The sequence below is a fragment of the Echeneis naucrates genome, chromosome 24 (assembly GCF_900963305.1).
Source record: "Echeneis naucrates chromosome 24, fEcheNa1.1, whole genome shotgun sequence".
Lineage (NCBI taxonomy): Eukaryota > Metazoa > Chordata > Actinopteri > Carangiformes > Echeneidae > Echeneis > Echeneis naucrates.
This window is the reverse complement of record NC_042534.1, coordinates 14,006,824-14,020,548: the sequence shown is the minus strand read 5'-3', so window position 1 is coordinate 14,020,548 and position 13,725 is coordinate 14,006,824. Positions and strand designations below refer to the sequence as shown.

General features: G+C 40.6%; 1 protein-coding gene across 2 annotated transcripts; it reads left to right on the top strand.

Annotated features, from left to right (window-relative positions):
* The first annotated feature begins 3,428 nt into the window (after positions 1 to 3,428).
* Positions 3,429 to 12,765, top strand: brms1lb (BRMS1 like transcriptional repressor b). Of its 2 annotated transcripts, XM_029496372.1 has the most exons (11): positions 3,429 to 3,503; positions 8,029 to 8,212; positions 8,387 to 8,477; positions 8,975 to 9,102; positions 9,335 to 9,414; positions 9,613 to 9,709; positions 10,086 to 10,175; positions 10,281 to 10,345; positions 10,441 to 10,480; positions 10,759 to 10,888; positions 12,263 to 12,765. In XM_029496372.1, exons 2-11 carry the CDS (start codon positions 8,077 to 8,079, stop codon positions 12,378 to 12,380), a joined length of 975 nt encoding a protein of 324 aa, XP_029352232.1. In that variant the 5' UTR covers positions 3,429 to 3,503; positions 8,029 to 8,076; the 3' UTR covers positions 12,381 to 12,765. The 2 variants fall into 2 exon arrangements, with proteins under 2 accessions (XP_029352232.1, XP_029352233.1); XM_029496373.1 differs by lacking the exon at positions 3,429 to 3,503 and having other exon boundaries at positions 8,077 to 8,212; positions 10,441 to 10,486; positions 10,768 to 10,888; positions 12,263 to 12,380.
* Positions 12,766 to 13,725: the final 960 nt, after the last annotated feature.

Below are 13,725 nucleotides of genomic sequence, written 5' to 3'. Positions count from 1 at the left end.
TCACACTGAGCTGTTTTGTGAGAAAAATCCCCCCCCCCACCAACCCCCACCAAAACAGACTCAGAATGAAAACTTGTAGTTTCCTATTAGACACCTAATTTTCACCTGTGATGTAGGTTGGGGGACATTCTTTATGTCAATGAATGAGACGTGATGGGCATGAATGAGAGACAGCCCCTGTCTGGCTCTTGAAGAAATCCCTTTTGCACTGGGGAAATTATCCTTTTTTTTTTTTTTGTGGCTAACCAAAGTACCAATGAACAATTTCCATCTCAGAGATTTTGGCCTAAATGGCCAAATTTAAATAAATTTTCAGACGAATCATCTAATCATCCAAATTCAGAATTTACACTCAAAATTTAAACTTACGCCTACACCATCAACCACACTGTGTTATCTAATAACTGCTATAGAGTTTGTGGTAATCTTTATCACACAAGGGATAAATGTAATTTTACTTGCAAAGCATATATATGAATTTGCTTCGAATGACTCGTTAGTGTAAAAAATATAAGGAATTTGTTTAATTTCAGTACAATTAAATGAATTTTGTTTTTGTACTTTTTCCTTGATGGAAAAAATTTGAAGAATGAAAATTTGTTTTCCACTTAGTTTGAGCTATTGAGTTAAACTAATTTAAATGTCTGCATGTTTGGCCTGTAATTATGTATTTGTTAGATGGAGTTGTCCATTAAATATCATTATCAAATACTTTACATTCTCAAGAGAGATGATAAGCATCGCAATATTTCCATTCTTGTTACCAGGACGAACAAATTAGTCCTGTTTGATTAGTTTAAAATTAATAGCAAATTAATTACATAAGTGGGTGTGTCAACAGTGCACAGGGTGAAAAAATGTCAAAAATCCACACCCTGTATGTACAGAGGGCCGACAGGATTTCCACACTTGTGTTTCTGTACATGGGTGCGCTACAAAATGAATTTTTATGGCACACCAAGTACAGAGGAAGAAGGAGGGAAGGTTCCAAAGTTTCCTCATGGAGACTCCCTGATTGAGCCAGTACTGTACGTTCCACAATAGGATGTTCTGGACTTACCGGTCCGGCAGACCACATGCTAAAAAAACACAGGTAAAATACTGCAACAGCCAGTTTTGGTCCTGGGAAACACTGACCTTAGTCAAACAGACATGTAGAACTTTATTAAGATTTTTGGCTATTTTCCTTTTTCCTTTTTTCACCTCAGTCTTATGCCTTTCTTTATTGTTATCTCTCTTTTTGTGCAGTAATTGCTTTGATGGAAATCTATGAAAGGAAATTCCTTTGTCTTTAACAATTTGGTGGCAAAAGCGCGTGACAGAGGTACCTGTCTGTGCTTCCCTGACATTTGAGATAAAATTCCCAGGATCATGTTTGTTTACACAGTGAAAGGTAGGCCTGATGAAAATATAGCAACAGTAACCAGGAGCAGTTTTGCATTCACACCTCTGTGGGGCGATACTCATTACATTATACAAACATAACACACACACCCAGTAGAGCCATGATGTCACCATCGAGTAGATTACTGTATCTCCCAATGTCACTCATGCAGGCCCATGCCAACTCCGGAGTGTCTGCCTTGAATTCCACACATTCCCAAAATGTCTGAGTATCAAAATGAGACATCTGGGGACAAACTGTTCTTGCAGCCTTATGTTGTTTTCCCTCATTTTGCCAGGATTGCGCACTGGTGTCTATATATGGTCAGATATTCATGCTGCATGGGAAATGCTGGGACTTCCACTTTACATATTTGAGAAATTCTTTTGTCAAGATGTGCAAGTGCTCTTGTCTGCACTTGCCTTATGTTTACTTGTGGTTGCTGTGGCAACCAACCACCAAGAGTGTGCTGACGCCAGTCCAACGTCAAGTGTTGTGTATTGCCCTCTGCCTGCGTGCAAGCGAATCTCAGAAGTCCTTTATAAGAAAGCGCCTCAGGAGGGCATCACACCCTATCATGGGAGTGTTGATACTTCTGCATTGTCTCAGCTGACCACCTAACACCAGTTTCACCTTGCATTCTTCTTCACAAAGCATGGGTTGTTACCCCGTGCAATTGTGAGTTTGTTAGGACCAAGGTCTCTATACTGAGCAGCATAAAGTAAGATCTATGAAAGCGGAAGTGGGGTTTTTTGGGGGGAGTGGTTTCAATAGATTTCAACAGCTCCACAAACTAGCAAACTAGTGCCTTCCTGGTATGTTGTGCTGTAGTAATTGAGAGTTTTGTTGTTGTTGTTGTTGTTGTTTTTTTATATATATATAAAGAGTTGTATTGTGTCTGAAATGTGCTATACAAATAAACTTGCCATGCCTTGAATTTATTCGGTTGGATTTTAAAGGCCACCTTTTGTGCCATTCCCTCACTGCAAGGAGTTTCTGAGTTAGATTCCAGGGCATGCTGCCTTTCTGTGTGGAGTGTGCATGTTCTCCCTGTGCATGCTTGTGTTCTCCATGAGTACTCTTTCTCACTGTCCAAAATCATGCAGGTTTCAGTTCACTGATAACTCTTAATTAAATAGGTGTAAGTGTCAGCATAAATGGTTGTCTCTATATGTCTCCGTATATTGAATCTGCAATAGACTAGTCACCTTTCAAATCAAATCACATTTTATTTCTAGAGTGCTAAATCATATCAAAGTTACTTCAAGACACTTCCTTTGGGAGCTGGTCTAGACCAAATTTTTTCATCCAATTATTTAAACAGACCCAACAAATCCCTCTGTCAGCAACCACTTGGTTACAGTGAGAAGGAAAAACTTCTCTTAAGAGACAGAAACCTCAGACAGAACCAGACTTAGGGTGGGCTGCCATCTGCCATAACAAACTGGGTCCAGAGCGAGAGAGAGAGAGAGCGAGGCAGAGAGGAGAGAGAAGGATATAGGGAGAGATTGAGAGCAGGAGGAAAGAGAACACAATAAAAATGCAAGCAAAACACAGACGTGTTGGTCTGATACCACGAAAAATGAAATGTGAAATATCAGTGGTAAGTAAAAATAACAGAAGATGTGATGGTAGTCGTGATTAATAATGGCAGTTAATGATAACTAACAGTAACTATTGCAGCAGCAGGTGTTGAGCAGGATCATTGAGCACTTGCAGGATGAGGACAGGGAGAGAGTGGACAAGAGGGAAGAACAGACTGCGTGAAGAAACACAGTTAGTGACATGTAATGATTTGATATCCATAAATGGGGGAGAGTGAGCGAGAGAGAGAAAGAGAGGTGCTCAGCACATCATCCAGAAGTCTAGCACTGTAGAAGAATAAATACAGAGTAAAAAAAAAACAACTGTGCATATTAAGCCTGATCTTGAAAGTAGAGCAAGAGCTTGCCCTCTGGCCCAAAACTGGGATTGAAGTAAAGGCAACACACGAGAGTTGGGATCACTTTTTCAGGTTCCTGCTATTCTTCGTGCAGCAGCATTCTGAATCAACAACAGGCCATTCATTGATTTGTTGGGACATCCAGATACTGATGAATTGCAGCAGTCCAGTCTAGAGGTAACAAATGCATGGGCAAGATTTTTTTGCATCCTCTTGAGATGGGCTGTAATTGATTTTCTCAATATTGCACAGGTGGAAGAATGCCATCGTAGAGATGAAATATCCCCCAATGGATAATCCATAGAGATAATGAAAGAATGAATACTCTTAAAGTTTAAAATGACGTAAAAATGTTGGCGGCGGAAAGCTCCAATAAAGAAAATAAATTACTAATGTTGAAATTACATCAGGCTTGTTTGTGAAACTGAAACACTGTAATTTCTGGAGCGCATTTAGTTTTCACACTAAAAGGAATAGTTTGACATTTTGGGGAATATGCGTATTCGGTTTCATGTTGAGCAGCTCTATACCACTGCCACCCCTTTGAGCTGAATACAGAGATGAAGCAAAGAGGTACAGAGCTTAGAGTTGAGCATTGTTGATTTGTGGTGGGATATTTGTGAAACTTTGAACAGAGTCAGATTCCCATTTTGCAGTTCATCCACCCATCTGGAAAAAACTGCTTCCAGCATTTAATTATTTATTTATTTATTGTCTGTAGACAAGTTAATTGTTTCTTAAGAACCATTAAGCAGGACTTTTATGTCTGTTTCCACTATTAGCACACAGACGTGACTGTGAAATAATCCTCTAACCAACTGTTGGCAAGAAATTGAGCTCGTGCAATACCCAGAATGCTCCTAACTGCCGCATTGAAAGATTCTAAGCAATGTAAATTAGGTACGTAATAAACAGCAGTGGACAGTTTTATGCTTTGCATGAGAAGATGGTCACTGTCTGAGTCATGATTAAATGTTTTAATATCAGATCTGTAATGTTAGTAGGTTCTATCAGTGAACTCCACCTATCTCAGCAGAGTAAAAATATTTTCAGCTTCCCATTTTCAGCTTGTCATTCGTGACAACTTTCCTCCTGTTTCAGTCCACTATTACAATAATTAGCCAGTGGACACTTGCCCTGCCTGTCCATTTCCACCAGCCAATGTCTTGTGGCCACAGTGACACAGCAGTTCTACACCTAGAGTTTAAACAAAATACACCCACTTCATGTTTTCACAATGTGTTACTTGATGTAAAAATTATTATTTTAGTATGACAGCATACATGGCAGTGTTCCATGCCCTGTATTAAATGATGATTTAATCTTATGAATCAGGCTGTTTCTTTGTGAGAGGGACGTCAACACAATCATACTTAAGAAAACAAAACATGGTTATTATCAGATGCTATTACTATGTACTATGACATGATTTTAATCATGTCATATAAATAAATAATATACATAAGCTACTTTGTGTGACTTCATTCAAGAGCAAAGGAAGTCATTAACCCCGTGTTTCCCAGAATTTTTTTTTTTTTCTTCAAACAGGTTTCTGTACCTGCAAATAGAGAACATAGAATTTTTTTCCCACACAGTTGAATGCAATGGTCATGAGATTTTTACGTCTGGGGAAAATATTGTGTTTCGACATCTTTCTAGTGCTGTAGCTTCTGAAAAGGTGGCTGTAGACATTGGAGGGTTGTTGATTGAAACTTTCAAACTGAGCTGAAAGACTTTGAGGTCCTCCCCTTTGTTAACTTGGTTTCACGCTGAATGTGCAAATGCATATTTTTTCGGGGAAATGTGGGTGTTTTTGGAGAAGGGGTAATACCTTTATTTCCCACCGCAAGCATTCCCACAATGTTCTACAGGCACGCATGCGTACAATGACACCAAGAGGGCTAATATATGCAATGTAATCTGCTGCCCTACTGCCCTACTGCCACCAGGTAGTCCCCATGATTACTGAGTTACTATCAGATTCAGAATTATTGGTTACAACTTATAGCATCCTGGAAGTTTATAGTATATGTTACTTTGAAATATTTGTCACAGAAATTACAGCGATTTCTTTGAGAAATTGTTTGGCAGTCTTGCAAATTCCTTTTCTTGCCTATACCGTTCATGTTACAAGCGCAGCAGCTGATTAGTTTGGCTAAGCTTAATGACACTACTGGAAGCAGCAGCACAATTTGTGAAAAAACAAAAGCAAAACAGTTTGAGGCTCGACTGTCATGACCTTGAGTTTAACAGCCCATCAGCAGAGACCCTGGGACTGCAGACTAAGGAAAATATCCAGTACAAACCTCCTGTCACACTAGGACTTGTCACTTTTGTATTCATGAGCTTTAGATGTGAACTGGTTTTAACTTTAGAGTGAGTCAACCTTTCTGCTGACTTTAAAAACAATTTTAAAGATGCTACTTTACATTTACCATGCAGACAAGAAAGGTCAGACTTCTTACTAAAAACTCAAACAAGTATATGCATTATAGCTTTAAATATGATTGATGATTGCTGTGTAATGCAAAATTTAAATGAGTTCAAATACGATCATAAAATAATTTAGGTGATTTTATCGTGGTAAGCAGAGCAGGAATGATAATGATGGGAAGCCACAGATGCTTTGCTTGGCACCAACTAAAATACTTGCGGCTGCACATCGAACAGGCTGGAGACTGAATCATTTCTGCATGAGGTATTAATAGAGGGATCTGCAGCACTTCAAAGAAGATAAGATAAAGTCATCGCAGTGCTACTCCAGCATGCTCTTTGATTGCAATTTTTAAATGGCAGAAGGCAAGCCACCACCTGTTATTTGAACAAGTCAACAGTCAGATCATTTTTAGCTCATAGATTGACTTGTTTCTGAGAACATACAAATGAAACTGTTGAGAGCTAAAGTATTTTCTGAAACTGAAAGCCCAGATTCATATCAAAAGTTTAAGGGTTGCACATGGCCTGTGTAAGCAAGCAAGGTTTGAGGTCATAGATGTACATTGATTATACATTCTTATCACAGCTTTGACTCTCATATGGATGCACCTGCACAGCAGTTAAGACAAGGTAAAGATTATCGCACCAGTAAATGCTTCCAGGGTGCAGAAACACTGGCACAGCTTTGCGTGGAGGAGAGGAGGAGAGAAAGTCAACTATAACCTGTGCTTCTCTGCTAGGATTTCTCCTCGTTGTTGAACCGCTCTTACATTCTTTTGCGTGCACCTTAATCAATCGTCCAACATATCAGCAGTTTCACAGTGGACTGTGAGAAACAATGAAGAAAAAAAATCAGTATTATGAAATAAACCACAAGGACAGCTCAGATTTTCTGCTAGCACGCTGTGTTGCACACGAAATAGAAATTAGAGCAGCAAAGTTTCCTGACGCACATACAGCAACGTGAAAATGGATGTGACAGGCTTTATGCTTTGCACCGCGGAAATAGTGAGAATAAGAAACAAACCACAAATCAACTTAGAGAACTCTTTCAGTTTAATATCCTCTTGCACAGTTTTTGTAGTGTATGAGGTTATTCCTTCAGGCCCTCTGACTGTTTTGTTAACAAGAATTTTAATTATAAAATCAAAACTCCTGTTTTATCTGTTGATGAAAATATGCTCTGATTGCAGTCATTCTGACTGTTCATTCAAATAGAGAATTATACAGATGAGCTGCATTTTGTTATTTCTAGCCAGCATCTCTTCGTCCTGATTTGATAGGTTATAGGTCAACATTGTTCGAAATTCTTTGCAGTATCCAAAGTAGGATAAGTCAAACTTTTGGGAGTAAGCGTCCATCCACCTAACGAAGGTCTTTATCGCTCTCCTGTGGTTGAAGCTTGAATTGCAGATAGTGGGATTGCAGGTCATCCTGTCAAAAGAATAGACCATGCATATGCTCAACCATAACTATGAAGTATTTTGGTTTTCTGGCTGCTCAAGTTTATTTTTTTGGCGAAACACACGAAACACACAGCTGCCCATCATGCTGGCAGACGGCGCCTCAGCAGCTTCTGTGCACCCCCCCTGCCTGTCCATCACAGCCACCCAGGTGAATGTGCAGGGAGTGACGCTTTGACAGCCTCAGCTGCATGGAGCTTCATTGATCCTCGCTTCAGGTAGCGCCTTCTCAACACGCAGTATCCCTGTGACCCCTCCCCATTCCCCGCCCCCAAACACACACACATAAACACACTCTGCTGTTTTTTGTGTCAAAATAATTAGGATTACGATGGATTCTAATTGTTGATGACGGCGTGCAGTGATGACCTTGCAAAATAGCTTTTCAACAGGTCAATCACGCATGGTTTAATTGCCTATTCAATAAACTCTTTGTGAAGCTGCGATTTAAATGAAATGTTCTGAGATAAATCGACAATTAAAATAAATAAATGAATTGTACTAAGAACATCGTGACAAATAATGACGAATAAACTAAGAAGCAAAAACAGCGGCAGCACGCCCGCACATCTAGTACAGAGGCACGCATTGTTATTTTTTGGAAAAAACTACAAATCCCTAACTCCCTCCCATTTTTTTTTATCGTGCTTTCCCATGCTAAACTCCGATTGGTCAAATCCAGTAAAGCCTCCTCTGATTGGTCGGCGGTGGCCATGTTTGCACTTTCAGCTGTCTGGATGCGGGCTAGCAAACCGGTTAGCTGCGTGAACTACATTCGTCTTTTTATTCGTGGTTTCAAATAGACGAACGGCGGTGCCAGTCCGGTAACACCGGTTCATCCGCAAGCCGCCATGCCGGTTCACTCCCGGGAGAAGAAAGAAAGCAACCACGAAGAAATGGAGGTGGATTTTCCCGAGCAGGACGGCAGCAGCACAGACGAGGAGGACACCGTTAGCTCATCCGTGTCTGAAGATGGAGACAGTTCGGGTAGGAGAAACAGGGCCCGAGAACCAAGCCAGTGCTAGCCTTTTAAAACACGGTTATGTGTCAGTGAAGGTTAGGCTGAAGTGTGTGGTGGTGGTGGGAGCCATGATGTTGATGGAAATAAAAACAGTTGATGTGGAGGGTGATGTCAAAGCTGCCTTGTCTTCATGTGAGCAGAGATGGATGATGAGGACTGTGAGAGGAGGAGGATGGAGTGTCTCGACGAGATGACCACCCTGGAGAAACAGTTCACTGACCTGAAGGAGCAGTAAGTGTCTTCCCAGATTGGTTTTCCGGAAAAATAAAACCTGCCTGAATCATCCCTGTGCCTCAGGTCTGGATCAGAAAGTCGAGGATACTTGTCCTCTTATCTTAAGCCCATTAATCATTGTCACCACTATGCCATCCTTTAACCAACACATGCTCAGAGTCAAATAAATGGATCATACACTGATGTCACCCTTGGATTCAAACCCCAGATCTTGATCATAGTCTGTACACAGTTTCAGATTACTAGTTTTACATATAATATCTCTTAGAGGAGTCTTGAAAATGACTATAAACCATAACTTTTGAGAACACCTCAAAAATATGCTCCTGCCAAACCAAAGAGTCTCGTTGCTTATACATGATTTTGCTGCACACTTGAGAGCAATGTGATCACCTGTAGCCAGGTTTTATTAGAGACTCAGTGATGCTGGAGTTTCAGCCTCAATATGACGTTATGGACTGATTTGCTTTGCTACTGTATTTTTTGCCACTTAGGTTGTACAAGGAGCGTCTGAGCCAGGTGGACATCAAGCTGCAGGAGGTAATGGCTGGCTGCGCTCAGGAGTACCTGGAACCTTTAGCTAACCTGCAGGAGAACATGCAGATCAGGACCAAAGTGGCTGGTGAGTCCAAATAATCTTTTGAGTCATTTGCTGCTGTTGCATTTACATTGACTTTTTTCAAGGGTCACGCACATTGCAGTAAACCTTTCATGTAAACATGCTTGTAGGAAACAAGTCACACTTGTCACACAGGACTGGCATGTAATGATATTTAACAACCAAGAAAAAGGATAAGAGTTGAATAAATTCCTTTCAGTTGCCTCACATTGATTTGCCACTCATGTTTTTGCAGGGATCTACAGGGAGCTCTGCTTGGAGTCAGTGAAGAATAAGTATGAGTGTGAGATCCAGGCAGCTTGCCAGCACTGGGAGGTGAGAGGCCAACATTTAAGTCAGGGCTTATGTGAAGTACATTTAAAATAGATGTTTGCCTTAAACAAAGAAGAAAAAACAAAGTGATGTTGGAAGTTTGGGTTTTTGCCGCAGGATGTGATTCAACCCCAGTACCCTTTGTTGGCTGTGAAGTGTGATGACATCCTGTTTTTGCTCACCTCTTTTTCTGCCTTCCAGAGTGAGAAGCTGCTACTGTTTGATACTGTGCAGAGTGAACTGGAAGAAAAGATTAGACGTCTGGAAGAAGACAGACACAGCATTGACATTACCTCAGGTACCAGCCAGGGTTTCAACAAACCACTCACCACTCCACAGATACTAATTTTGATCCGTTTACGCATCTTTTAGTGAGATCTGACAGCCCTTTACTTTTGCAAAACCCAGGGTATTTGGGTTACTGTACAGTTGCAGTTGATATTTTCAGTCAAAGGAAATCAGTTAGTTTATTCAAAGTTGGGACCCTCAGTTGACAAACCTGTTCATTAATTGTTTAGTACCAGTACATACACACCAACAGAGCATAGTTACTGATGTTAATGAAGTTATTAAATATTTAAAATTTTAATCAAGAATATGTTAACTGACAACATTTGCGCATGTGTGTAAGATATGGCACAGAATCCCAATTCTTTGTAATCTCTGTTTTCTAGAATTGTGGAATGATGGATTGCACTCACGGAAAAACAAGAAGAAAGATCCATTTTGCCCTGTCAAGAAAAAGAAACCTGTTGTTGTTTCCGATATCCTTTTCCTTTTGGTCCTGCCTTTGTACTTATTCCTCAGTGATTAGCGTTACAGTTTGCTGCAGCTCTTCAGTTTTTCCTTTATCCTTAACTCCTTGTTACGACCTTATATTGTTTACATGCTGCAGGATCTGGATATTCTTGAAGACTGGACTGCAATAAGAAAGGTATCAGACGTTCTAATGGACAGTCCAATGCGTCCATGTTGATATTGAGTTTGCCCTTTGATTTGTCAAGTTGTGCCCGTTTCCTCTGCCCACAGGCGATGGCATCATTGGGGCCACACAGAGTGAAGGTGGATGGTGAGTGTCTCCTCATCTTTAGTTACAGTCAATAACCTTCTGAGTGCAGCAATCGACCCAATGTTTCACAGGAGGAGTCCATTCAATACTTTTGTCTAAAGTGTTCCAGTTCATTGATAGGGAGACAAATCTTTGTCCTGCTCCCTATGTCTTCCTTTTTCAATATTTTATACTGTTATTTTTTTTAACCTCACCCTACCGTTATTCACTTGTTTCCTCCTCATTCTCCCTCATTTTTTTCCTCACCCTGTTTTCTCCTTCTCTTGTTCTTGCTCCAGTTCCTGCAGTAAAACCTGACAGACATCACCATGTGGCACGCTCTGAGGACGGTAGACTTTTCTATGACAACCAGTGGTACTGCAGGGGACAGGCCATCTGTATCAATAGGAAGGATGAGTACCCAACTAGGTAGGTGTGTGTGTTTAGGTAGCAAACATTGAATATCTGTCATTGAAGAATAGGTATTTAAAAAAAAAAAAAAAAAAAGTGGGGTTTTTCAAACCATGAGCACGATTAATGACCTGTATGTACTCATCCGCATTTGTTCTTCTGATTCACTGAGCCTGAAAAGAGTGCGGTTCGATGGCAGGTTTATGTGTAATGGAAATTATAATGAATGGATTTAAATAAGGACAATGAGAGCGCATGAGTCCTACCCTCTGTGCGCCCTGCCCTGCACTGAAAGGATGCACACTGAACAAAGTGGAATGCATTGGTGTCACTTTTTAACAATACATCTCCAGCCCCTGCCCCCACACCTCTGCACCGCTGATGGGCAAAATAAACTCAGCAGGAGATTATGACTCACAGTGATACCAGGATCTGTATGTAACGCCAGTCAGCCAGTAATCAGACGGTAAAAATGTAAAATATAGTCAGAAATTAAGTTTCCTGACACACAGACATTTTACTATAACTGAAACAAACATTAAGGTGCTTCCGCACAAAGCGGTTCTCTTTGCTACAGAGCCCTACAGCCCTGGAGGCACACCTTTTAATAAAACTCATTGTTGGTTTTCTCCTATAATTTTACTATAAGGAGCTTCACCTCAGGGAAGTAACGTTGCACTAATGTGAGCCTGACATGTAGACATCTCGTCCTCCCTAAGCTGTACTTCAAACAGTGTCCACGCAGAAATGTGTACACATACTCTTTCTGTCAAACTTGAAAGGCTTTGTGTCGCTGTGAGACCAGCCAGACCAACATGAGCCTCATCTCTGCTTTCGTACATAGCTTGAAATTGATGTAGATACTGAGCAGGATTTCAACACTTCTGTTCTCCAACAATGTCAGAATCAACATCATAACATACGGTCATTACACTTAGTCATGGCTGTTTTATAACCACTGCGTCATTCATTCATCATATGTACCTGTTAACTTAATTAAAACCTCAATCATCATTGTCAGACGTCAGGAAGGAAGGAAGGATTTAGTTTATATCATTGTATCAAGGGACTTGATGCGATGATGTAACACAGTGACATTATGTAAATGAATGCTCTGAGCACACGATTAGTGTTTCTGTGAGGTGCTTGTGTGATTTGTGTGGGGAAATGGTTTATGCATCATTGGTCCTCTTGTGCCATCTTAGTGTGTTATTTGTCCTCAAGATGAGGTGATTTGGCAGGCACATCTTTGGAGTTTGTGAAAATATTTAGATTTTCTTCCATCTTTTAATTACATTTTTAAGTCCTCACCCTTTACCTCTGTTTCCCCCAAGAAACTCTCAACTCTGATTGTGTTGCACCAACAGTGTTCTGTCTGTGTTTGTCATGCAGTGCGATCATCACCACAATCAACAACGATGAGGTGTGGTTCAAGCGACTAGATGGCACAAAGTCAAAGCTGTACATCTCCCAGCTGCAGAAAGGCAAATACACTATCAAGCACTCATAAAACATCACTGACCCCTGCTCACACAAAAAGAAAACAAAGACCATAATTTCTGCCACCTTTCCTTGTTGTCTTTCCACTTGCTTGCCATATGTACAGTACACACACACAGTCACAATGTAACCACCTCAACAGATTTTCACTATTAATCCTGGAAAATGCACAACCACACACTTTATTTCTCTTCCTGTAAAAAAAAGCAAACTGTCCATAATCAAACAAGTGTCATGTCAGGAGATGGTCTTTCTGTAAATATGTATATGTCTGTTGATATATTGACAAGGTCACAAAGTGTCATTCTCTCTGGAACGGAGATCAATGCAACGTGCTGCTAAAAAAGAAAAAAAAAAAAAAAAACCCAAGGGAGAAAAACCGGAGCAGTAGCGAACTGTGAAGCTCAGTCGCGTGCCTTTCAGAGACAAGACGATGCCTCGGATAACTTTAAAAAGTCCTAAACTATCAATGCAGTGAAGCCTTATTCTGTACTGTCTTAGCAACAGAAGGACTGAAGCGGGTCAATAAATGCGTGAGTGAGAAACCCTGATCCAGGTGAGGATGCCGTTAGACTTGAATATCATGCTCCATAAAGCCCAGTAAATCTGTATTAGGATCCCCAGGGTTTGAGAAAATGTTTGATTTAATGAAGAAAAAAATGCACACAGAATGCAGATGAAAAATGATTAATCAATTCTTGTGAACATAATGAGATAAAACTATTCTTCAAGAGCACCCCAGGGTTTTGTCACGACCCACTTGGGGATCCACTGTAAGAAACGATCCTGTGATGTGTTGACGTCTTTGTGTAATTTTACCAGCACTACATTTTTGAGTTCAGACTGAGGCCAGTCTCAGTGCACTAAGCTAAATGGAAAAGCAAGAAATGGCAGGTTCCCTGTACATAGAGATGATGGTGCATTTTGTGTTTAGCTCACTGTGATTCGTCCCTCTGTCTCATATCATGTTGCCATGTGTCTCTTAGAATCCACAACTTCAGCCTGGCATGTTTCCGATACATGCGGCCATTTAGGCTGCCTACGAAGTCAGCCATAAGCCCCACCGCAGGCGGCTACTTCTCTATACGCATTCAGTTGGAGTCTGGGAAAAAATCATATTTACTTATAAAGCTGTGGGAGGCTCATACAGCTTACCTCGATGTATAGTACCTTGTTTTGCTCAAGCCTTGAAAACAGTAAAACGCAGCTGACACCAAAGTTGGCAACCCATGGCTAAGTTGATGGGAAATATGCCAGTTTGAAATAAATATCAGATGTTTCCTTTTAAGGCAGGCTCCAAGGAAAGGTCAAATCCACAGGTTTCAGTTGTATTTTCTTCTCTTTTTGCCGTGGCC

Excerpts from the sequence above, each read along its gene's own strand:
- brms1lb (XM_029496372.1), top strand. The coding sequence starts at position 8,077 with ATGCCGGTTCACTCCCGGGAGAAGAAAGAAAGCAACCACGAAGAAATG. Across the intron at positions 10,346-10,440 it reads ACTGGACTGCAATAAGAAAG|GCGATGGCATCATTGGGGCC; the intron begins GTATCAGACGTT and ends CTCTGCCCACAG. Across the intron at positions 10,889-12,262 it reads AAGGATGAGTACCCAACTAG|TGCGATCATCACCACAATCA; the intron begins GTAGGTGTGTGT and ends TTTGTCATGCAG.